The sequence below is a fragment of the Capricornis sumatraensis genome, chromosome 1 (assembly GCF_032405125.1).
Source record: "Capricornis sumatraensis isolate serow.1 chromosome 1, serow.2, whole genome shotgun sequence".
In the NCBI taxonomy this organism is placed as follows: domain Eukaryota; kingdom Metazoa; phylum Chordata; class Mammalia; order Artiodactyla; family Bovidae; genus Capricornis; species Capricornis sumatraensis.
Genome location: NC_091069.1, coordinates 171,031,760 through 171,042,181, shown reverse-complemented (window position 1 = coordinate 171,042,181; position 10,422 = coordinate 171,031,760). Strand labels below are relative to the sequence as shown.

General features: G+C 50.7%; 1 protein-coding gene across 2 annotated transcripts in view; it reads right to left on the bottom strand.

Annotated features, from left to right (window-relative positions):
• Positions 1-398: 398 nt before the first annotated feature.
• The window catches only part of NR1I2 (nuclear receptor subfamily 1 group I member 2), a 30,708-nt gene continuing 20,684 nt past the window's right edge, over positions 399-10,422 (bottom strand). Inside the window, exons 4-10 of one of the 2 annotated variants that reach the window (XM_068987561.1) lie at positions 10,149-10,336; positions 9,000-9,274; positions 6,170-6,312; positions 5,852-5,968; positions 5,398-5,503; positions 3,360-4,267; positions 399-498 (exon numbers count right to left, since the gene is read on the bottom strand). In XM_068987561.1, coding sequence (XP_068843662.1) covers positions 4,123-4,267; positions 5,398-5,503; positions 5,852-5,968; positions 6,170-6,312; positions 9,000-9,274; positions 10,149-10,336 — 974 coding nt within the window. In that variant the 3' untranslated portion in view covers positions 399-498; positions 3,360-4,122. The remainder of the gene's footprint in view (positions 499-3,359; positions 4,268-5,397; positions 5,504-5,851; positions 5,969-6,169; positions 6,313-8,999; positions 9,275-10,148; positions 10,337-10,422) is intronic. The other variant, XM_068987567.1, reaches the window with a different exon arrangement.

The window sequence follows — 10,422 nt, the reverse complement described above, 5'->3', positions numbered from 1 at the left end:
TGTTCATGTTAGTTGATCATCTAATCACAGAGTCGAACACTTTCTCCCTTATATCCCTTATATGGAAAAATAAGTATGCTTTACAGTAAAATCTGTCTTTTCTGGTAGAAACCTGAGCCACTGAAAATAAGACAACTAGAAGCAGAATAGAGCCCCAGACTAAGGTCTGTGTTTGAGAGGCTTTGAAAGTAATCTCTGGGGTCTGGATTATTTTCACAAGGGTTATGACGTTTTATTCAAGTTTGTTGCTCCATTTGCACCTCTGCAATAAAAGCAAAATGACAACCAGTACATAAGGGGTTAACTTGACAAAGTAGACTTCCTTGTGTTAATTTTTAAGTTTTTTTTTCTTAATTATATCTGTCTACAGGCAGATACAGATAGATGTATGAAAATGTGCTTGCCTGTAAAATTTGCATTCATAAATGTGTTGCCGATGGATCACTTGGGCCTGTACACATACCAATTAGCGTGACCACTTCCATCTTAAAATCAAATCTAAAAAACAAAATTTATTATTATATATATATATATATAAAGGACTGTGGGTTGTATACAAACTATTGCAAACACTTGTGCAAATCTGTCTTGATATAAAGGAAAAGCAAAATCTGTATAACATTATTACTACTTGAATGCCTCTGTGACTGATTTTTTTTTTCATTTTAAATATAAACTTTTTTGTGAAAAGTATGCTCAATGTTTTTTTTCCCTTTCCCCATTCCCTTGTAAATACATTTCGTTCTATGTGACTTGGTTTGGAAATAGTTAACTGGTACTGTAATTTGCATTAAATAAAAAGTAGGTTAGCCTGGAAATGAAATTAAAATTCACAAGTGTGTGGTCTTTATTTCAGTACCCAACCTTATTTCCTTCACCCTATCTATTTTGCCAATGCATTATGTAGTCACATCACCACTTCATTCCTCGAATTAGAGAAACACAAAGCTGTTAACAAAAGTCAAGATATGAACACTAATTCTCATTCTCTTAAATGATCTTATTCCATTGTATAGCCCCAAGAGGTGCAGCTTCCATCTTGGAAACCTTTGGAGTTGATGTCGAGGAAGCTATGCAAACATTGCTTTGAAAAGAAAGAATACAAGCCTGAAAGGGACAAGTTTTTTAAAATGTGTATAAGCTGCTGTCTTTGATTCCTGTGTTCATGGTCTGGTGTAGCTGTTATTTTCTTTTAACTTTCATCCCATTAGTAATGGTCTTTGGGAGTATCTGTGAATTATATGAACACCACAAATAGTGGGGCTGTACCTCCCAGGTAAACCAACACATGTTGTGTTTGAGTCTGCTCATTTCCAATACTGGATGATGTATGTAAACATGTTATGTCTTTTAGTGCAAAAAGAAGCATCTTTTTTGGGGGGCTGGCTCACTCCATCAGGCCTAATCTAAAGGCTAGATATAAAGTCATGTGACTGCTGCTTCAATAAAAACAAATTTATATTGGATAAAGTCTGGTCCTGTATTTATTGTTGTGGTGGTCGGCCTGGCTAATATTTATAAAATAAACACTTTTACCAGTTGCAGGGGTTTGGGGGGAAGGGTGGGGGTCAGCACAAATACGCGAGATGTCACTTGTGTAGTGGGTTAAGGACTTTAAAAGAAGTAGTGATGAACCCATCCTTTGAGATCATCTCTCAGGTGAGCAGTGACCCTGGGTGCCCACTGAGAAGGGTAGTTATGAAAGGGAGCACTCAGGTTGCAACTCCCCCTTGTGGAGAGGTCTGAAGTGAACAAAAGCAATGGGGTGTTCACCCCTCTCTCGGGTGCAGGACTATTTCACCCACTCACTAGCACCTTCAGGTTTAGGAGGGTTGCGGTTATGTTAAGGGGAAGACTGAATCTGTCATGGAAAACGGTATGATGAAGCCCACGAGTTGTCACAGGCTGTGAAGGAATGGTCCATTAAGTTTGTTTCTCTTCTCAGAAAAGAGAGGACACAATGGGCATTCTCACGAGTTGTTGATATCCAAGCTTTAACTGGATCCTTAAAGTCCAGACCAGGTAGAGATTGGTGGCAGAGTGGCTCTGACTTAATGGAGCCAGAAGGTAAGCAGTAACTTAACTTGGGCTTCTCTCCTGAGCTTTGGAGACTGACTCCATCCTCACCTGACTGAGGCAAGACCTAGAAAAAGAATGGGGGTCTCAGGGATGCCTAGAAACTGATGCTAAGTTCTACTGCTCAAGAGCTCGGTGAAGGGAGTAACAGGGAAATCCAAACATTCAAGAGCAGGAAAGTTGACTTTGGCTCCTAGCCCTATAAACTGGACATCCACAAAGCTGCTGAAAGGAAGACTGAGCTCTTTGGTGCACCTAACCTTGAACCTTAACTGCACTTGGACTACACTTAGTTTTTATAATATGTGTCATCCATACGTACATATCAATTCAATGTTTGTGAAACTGCCTGGGTATTTTTAAAATCAATACTGGGAGATGGGTGTTTCTACATCCCACCTTAATCACCTTGCTCTTACCTTACCATAGTCTACACTTAACAACCATTTCAGACTCTTGAGTGAATGGCACACTCAAAATTATTTCAGTGGGAAAGAAGAGATGTATATGGTACAGGAATATATTTATATTTCTAAATGAGTATAATTAGACACAATTACTGGGGGCAAAATCTGCAATGTGTTTGGAAAGAAGAACTCCTTTCCCCTCAGATTCTTTTCTAAAAATTAGTGTGTTCTACATCCCCTTGATGCAGAAGAGGCTGGGGAATCCGGAGGGGTGACAGAGCATATGTTTGTTTGCTTTGATGTATAGTCTTAATGACAAGTTCTCCAAGTGTGATCTTGAAAAATGGTAAAAGTGAATATCTGTTCCTTAAAATTCAGTTAACTTGTAGCTTCATTTGCATAAAAACATTAGTCATTTAAAAGTACTACATTTTGAATGATATGTAAAGTTTGTATATGGAATAATTATTTTTATGAACAAGCCAAGTTAAATAATGCATTTTTTATGTTCTCACACCAAAAGTCTTCAGATATGTAAAGGGCAATAGTAAAATATGTATTATAAAAATAGAAGTATATACAAATATATTTCTCTTTCACCATCCCCATATTTCTTTTTCCCCCAGAAAGGAAGGCCAAAAAAGTTTAAATCTCTAACCAAAAGTTAATTATTTAAGCCCTCTTGCCCTGATTTGACATTAAACATAGGATCATATATGATAAGCCTGGTTCTTAGGTATGGGATGCCCATAATTTGTGAAAAATACAGAAACATTTTTACTCAAAATGGTTATAAAGGAAAGGCTGTCATACTCTTTAGCTTTGAAAACGTGTAAACAGGAACACATTTGTTAACTGCCGTCCGTATAGCCTCACCATGGAGTCCTCAGTGTTCCAGTCTCAGGAGGAACCAGTCCCAGTTCGGTTGTGAAGCTGACCTGCATCAAGTCACATAGCCCCATCAAGGTCAGGATCCATGTCTGAGTCAGCGTGTACTCCCCACAGCAGGTAGCATATTGTCTGTGTGTAATGATGTGTTTTCATGAATGGAGACAGAATGAGGGAAGAATAAACAGAAGAGGTTAGGACAAGCTTGTGACACTCAGTGCAGGCCTTCTGGCCTCTCTCTAAAGGACTCCCTCAACTCTAATGCACCTGCATTAGCGCACACAGGCCTGGAACTCACAGAGCAACTTGGGACTAGAGGTTGTGGGTTGGGAATGGCTGGCAAGTGGGAGAGGAGGGGTAGCAGATGAAGCAGTGAAAAAACCCAAGAAGCTAATGAACTTGGGTGTGGGCACAGACCCTCAAATGCCCCAGCCCCAGGCGTCCTATCCCCTCTCCCACCATGACACTAGATGCCCAGACCCAGGGCCTCTTCTAAGGGGAGAAGAGTGCCTTGCCTCTCTAAGGGCCTGACCTAGGGGCCAGCACAGTCTCCATGTAAGGCACTTGGGCTTGGCTCTCCCCAGACCGAGCTAGGGGCTGAGGAACGCTAGCCCGCCATCATCACAGCTGTCTCTGTGAGACCCCTGGGGAGGCAGGACCTGTCTGTCACTGTCAGCGTCCGTCTGTCTAGCCCCAGGAATGGTGGCTCCGGCTCCGAGGGCCCCAGCTCTGCCTGCCCTGGGGTGGCCAGTCAGCCATTTGTGGTGCTGAAGAGCTCCTGCATGAGTGGGGTGGCGAAGGGGTGAACATCATGGATGCGCAGTAGCTGCTGGGTGTGCTCGGCGCTGATGCTGCGGAGCTCGGTGAGTATGGCCATGATCTTCAGGAACAAGAACCTGCCGGCCAATCGGGAACAGTTGGCAGTACAGCCTGCCCTGCCCCCACCCACCAAAGCTGGAGCCCCTCTGAAACTGCACACGTTTGAGGGTTTTCATCTCAGGACCTCTCAGCTAAGCCAAGAGACAAGGCTCGGCTGAATTCCTTAAGCTTCCACGGCAGTCTGTGGACAAGGGGGCCGAGCAGCCTGGCACCCTTGAGGTGTGGACCACTCTCCCCACCCACATCTCCTCCTCCGGGCTTCAGTCTCTGCACACAGGGACATCATGGGGAAACAGGCATTCCAGACACTGCATGAACAGGTCAGTTTGGGGGGATCCTCACTGCCATAGCTAATGAATGGGCATCAGGACCAAGGGGAGAAGCCGTGGAGGCGGGGGCTGCAGGCAGCAATCCCTCCCTGGATCTAGCCTGGGATCCAGTGTCTGAGACACACCTCATGCCTCAGGTTCCCCACGACGTCTCGTGGCTCCATACAGGGGAGGACTGAGCAAAGCAAGACACCCAGCAACCCATGAAGCCAAGCTCAAAAGCCAGCCGCAGCAGGCCAAGTAAGGACTCGAGGTTTTACGTTCGTGCAAGCACACCCAGCGCTGGCCTTCCCTGGTCACGGCCCAGGCTCGGTACTGGGTCACAAGGGCTGCTGGGGCCCAGTGAATAGGGTGGGAGCCCCTGCCTGGCCAAGCCCTGAACAAGCAGCCCTCCTCCCTTGGGTGACCAGGTCCAAGGAGTTTCCTCCCCTGTTACCTGGAGTTTGTCCTGGGAGGTGGTTAGGCAGTTAGTGCTCCAGGGTGTGGGCCGTAGACTTGGCCAGCAAGGACCTTCCTCCGACCCCACATGTCTGGCTGTGGGCCCCGGGGTCAGCCACCCTGAGCCTCCAGTCCCTGGCAGGATATGGTAGCACTTGCTGCATGGGGCTGTTTTCAGGATTAAATATGATGTGCATGGAAACTGCTTGGCACCAGGGCTGGCTCTTCTCAACAAATAAGTAGTTCTAGTTGACTGGCAGGAGACTTCAATGAAGGACACAAAACAGGGCCCCAAAGCCCTGGTAATCAGAGGCTGCCTCAGGACAAGCAGGGCCCTGGGGGCAGGGCTCACACCCTCACCCTCCCTGCTTGCTGCTCACCTGTGGGCGGGCTGGGGCCGGTTGAACTCGATGTAGGCCTTCAGGGTCATGGCGAACTGTTCCTGCAGCTGGTCTACCACGAGGCGCTGCACCACACCTGGGCGGTCTGGTGGGGAGGGGAAGGCCACGGGGGCCAAGATAGGCTTGGTCCATCCCAGAGGGGACAAATGGCTAGCCAACCACCTTCCAGAGCCAAGGATTCCCAGGCAAGGAAGTGAGGGGGTTGCTAAGAGGGCTTTGCATTACCCCTCTGACCCTGGGAGCAAAGAGCTGCAGTCCCCATCCTGGCTGAGCAGTGAGTGGAGGGCAAGGCCATCAGTCAGGAACCTTCCCTGGGGAAAGCAAAGGAAGGAATGCTGCCCCCGCCCTTGGCTGAAGCTGATGGGGTGTCAGCAAGCCTGGGAGAATAAGGGAGGGGCAAGGGGAAGCCAGGCAAGGCAGATGTGGCTCTCACCTGGAGAGAAAAGGGAGATGGCCTGCATAAGCACGTACTCCTCCTTATGCAGCTGCAGCTTCTTCAGCATATAGTGGAATTTCAACACAGGCTCCAGGAGAAGCTGCTGGAAGCCACCTGTGGGTGGGTACAGGCTGGAGGGGTCCACTTCTCAGGAAGCTGCCCCAGGACTCAGATTTCCCTCACCAAGGCCCCCTTTCCCATGGCCCGATCTCCTGCACTGCGATCCCAGGACCCACGGATCCTGGTATGGCTCCTCTCCTCCCTCCAGGTTGTTTTCCCACCCTCTGGCAGGACAGACAGGCATCTCTCAGGCACCTGCAGGGTCTTCCACGCAGTAGGACAGCCGACCGCACTCCCAGGTCCTGGTCTCTGCGTTGAACACCGTGTTGAATCTCAGCTGGCACAACTCAAAGGCGGCCCCCTTCAGCAGGGAGATCTGGTCCTCTATGGGCAGGTCCCTGGCAGCAAGGATAAGGAGGGGATGCTGGCTTCCAAGGAAGCTGCCACAGGCCCGCACCCACTCCTGTAATCCTGAGTCAGGGTAGGGGTGGCGAAGAGAAGAGGTGGGATGGGTCCTGCCCCTGAGCACGATTGCAGTAGCCTTCGAATTGCCTCCACTCTCTCCCGCTCAAAATCCAGCAAGCAGATTCCTCCTCACTGCCACCTTCAGGGCCCCTGCCACCTTCAGGGACTCTCCACTGCTGATGTGGCTGGGTGTCTGGGCCCCTTACAGCCCAGCCCCATCTCCTCCAGCTCCCTGCACAGCCTGGGCTCCTGGTCCCGGCTTCATACTTTCTGCCTAGGTTTCCCCATTTGGAATGATTACGCCTTTGAAGTGAAGTGTTGTTAGTCACTCAGTCATGTCTCTTTTGCACCCCCATAGACTGTAGCCCACAAGGCTCCTCTGTGGATGGAATTCTCCAGGTAAGAATACTGGAGTGGGTAGTCATTCCCTTCTCCAGGGGATCCTCCCGATCCAGAGATCGAACACAGGTCTCCTGCACTGTATGCAGATTCTTTACTGCTGAGCATCAGGGAAGCCCTTTAGCTTCACGTAAGTAAATCCTGCTAGTCCTTCAGGCCAAGCAGTCCCTGTGCCTCCTAGAGGTCTTTCCGGAGTGCAGTCCTGCAGGTGCCTCCAGCGTGAGTGCCATGCAGCAGGGCAGTCTGCTTCCTGCTGTCTGTTTTGAATTAGCCGTGTCTGCTGTTTCCAGGCAGGCTGAGTGCCCTGAACCCCACCCCCAGCACTGAGCACAGGCCCGGCCACAGTGGCTGCTTCCAGTCTCTGTGTTAGACTGACACAGTGACTTCCCCACCTGAGTGCTGTGCTGCGCTTAGTCACTCAGTCATGTCTGATGCTCTGCGACCCCATGGATTGCAGCCCACCCGGCCCCTCTGTCCATGGGGATTCTCCAGGCAAGAACACTTGAGTGGGTTGCCATGCCTTCCTCCAGGGGATCTTCCCAATCCAGGGATCAAACCCGCATTGCAGGTAGATTCTTTACCATCTGAGCCACCAGGGAAGCCTTTGCTACCTGAAAGCGCCCCACCACCACGCCCCACGAATGGAGGCATTCTACCTAAAAGCCCAGGAGGGAGTCCTTGAGGAGGACCTGTGCCTGGCTTTGGTCTCCTCAGGCGTTTAGCCTCTTCTTTTAGATCTGCAATGTTGAGCCACAAATGCCGCAAAGTTGATCTTTTCCTTCTGTGTCCCCCCCAGCCCCCTGCCCAGGACCTGGCAGGGGGCCAGCTCTGAAGGCTGTATGCTTCCAAAGCTGGCCTCTCTGATTAACTGAGATCCTGTGCACCTGCCTTAACCTCGGCGAACCTCAGTTTTCTATCTGTGGAATGAAGGTGAGAGTAACACCTGCCTCCTGGAGTGGTTGTGCTCAAAGCTGACCGTCACAAGAAATGAGTGCCTTCCCACCCTGGTGGTAAGTCCTGGGTCATCGGATGGTCAAGGGGGATCTGCTGGGTCCATGGGTGAAAGTGAGTCCCTCTCCCTGCTCCCTTGACCTACTTTGCCACAATCTGAACCCCACTCCAGCCTGTGACAACCCTCACTCCAGTAAATAAGTCCTGCATGTCACCCACAGGGGAACCCATGGGCTCCTGGAAAAGAACCTGCCCTCTGCCAGCGGATGGAGTCAGGGCTCCTTGTGTGATTCAGTTCCACCTGCCCAGGCCCAGCCTGGTGGGCCTGACCCCAGGGAAGACACGCCCAGTGCTGCCTCACACTGTGACAGGCTCCCTATTGTGGGGCTGTGGTTGCCACCACACCAGTAGGGCCCAGAACTTTTCAGTCACCCCAGTTGCCCGGTGGTTGTTGCCTACATGCCTAGTTGAGGAGTCCCGGCCCACTGTCCTCCTTCTCAGCCTTCTCTAGCAGCAGACTGCTGGCGACACAGCATCTCTTCCTAGCCCTCTTCTTCTCTCTGTGGGCCTCCTTCCTTTTCCTTCCAACTCTTCCATTGCTCTTGAACTATCAACTTGTGACTCCCACCCCTTGGCAGGAAAATGGGGAAGGGGCATCACTCTCTGAACATCCACATGTATGTGCTGGATGCTCTTCCAGAGGTTTTCTTATTCCACTTAACAGCCCTGCAAGGCAGGCATCATTAGCCCCAGTCTAGCAGATGAGGCCAGAGAAGGCAATGGCACCCCACTCCAGTATTCTTGCCTGGAAAATCCTACGGCGGAGGAGCCTGGTGGGCTGCAGTCCATGGGGTCACTAAGAGTTGGACACGACTAAGCAACTTCACTTTCACTTTTCACTTTCATGCATTGGAGAAGGAAATGGCAACCCACTCCAGTGTTCTTGCCTGGAGAATCCCCAGGACGGGGGAGCCTGGTGGACTGCCGTCTATGGGGTCGCACAGAGTCAGACACGACTGAAGTGACTTAGCAGCAGCAGATAAGGCAGCTGAGCCACAGGTTAAATAGCAGGCCACAGTCAGAAAGCTAATGAGCCACACAGACAGAGAGGGCGCCACTCCCCCACACGACCAGGTGCCCTGGGGGCAGAGGTAAAGGAGTGTCTTTTGGCACCAGTGTCTCCAAATTCAGAGCAGTCCATCTCAGACCCTCTGAACCTGCTGGCCACGCCCTGCTCCTTTCCACACCGTCCACCCAGCCCGTGTCCTACCTGAAACAGGAGATGACCTTGGCAAAATTGATAATGCCTTTGAACATGTAGGTGGACACATCAGCGATGTGGGGCAACAGGGAGAAGATCTCTTTCCCGCCATTGTCGGCTGGGGGCTTGTAGTTCCAGACGCTGCCGTCCTCCCCCCGCAGCTGCAAGGAGAGCTTTACTGAACACAGCTCTTCCCTGATCTTCCTCCACTTGGCGGCTTCTTCCTTGGACTGAATCTGCAGAGGCTCTGGATTCTGGCGACCACTACTGAGCACATCTGGCAGCTGGGGCATGAGCCGGAAGTGGGAGAGAAGAGAGGAGAGACAGAATATATATTCTCCCAAACAGGAATTTTCCCTCTGCCCAGACAGGCGCACACAACCACAGCTGCTCCCTGAGAGGACGCACAGTGGCAGGCGTGTCCAGCCCCCACCCCGCCCACCACCCCACCCCCACACAGAGCGCTGGTTTCTTCTCTTCTCTTTAGTGGGTCTCTGACTTCACGGTCCCTCACATTCCTGCCTGGTCAGAGATGGGTTCGCTTCCTGGTTTGGTGGAAGGTGAGGGGGCCTCCATCAAGGGGTGTGTCCCGAGTGTCCCTGAACTTGCACTCAGGAAACTCAGAAAAGGATCTGAGAGCTGGAGATGGAAAGAACAGACTTTGGGGGCTGCTGGCTACCAGGTCTGTGAGCTGGGTGGGTCATGAGATGCCTGTGAGCACAGGTGACAAGGAGCACTGGGGTCAGACAAGCTGCCATTGCTGAGGTCACTGAAGTTTCCTGGGTCAGTGAAACCAGTGCACAAATGCCATGTCCCCTCTGCGTCTGAATGCCAGCAACCCTGGTGCAACTCAGCTGTCCGTAACTCCACTGCTGACTCAGACTCCATTTCTACAGGCTGTAGAAGGAGAGAGCAGAGTGTCTCAGACCTCAGCATGAGTTAGAATCACCTGAGGGGTCTTGTCATAGCACAGACTGCTGGGCCCTGCCCTCAAAGGTTCTGATTCAGGGTGGAACTGAGGATCTGCTTTTCTAATAAGTTTCCAGGTGCCGCCGCTTCTCCTGAGAGTCCAGGGGCCACTCTTCGAGAATCCCTGGGAAAGAGATTGGGGTTCTGAGGAGCAAGCACAGGAGCGGAGCCATCTCGAAAGCCTCATACCCGGAAATTCTTGAAATGAATGAAGGTGCTGTCAAAGGTGTTCATCTGGGCAGTCGTCAGCTCCCGGATCATCATTAGCTGCTCTTCAGTCAGACCCTTGGCTCCAGGGGGCTGAGTTTCCGTCCGTTCTCTCTTCTTCCTCCTGATCAAGGCCCTTCTCTGCTCCACAGCTGCGTCGGACATGATCACTGCAAAGACAGCCAGGAGCAGACTCAGGCAGCAGCAGGGGATGGGGACAGCCTGGTGACAAAAATCCTGCCCTTTTCCAGACAGT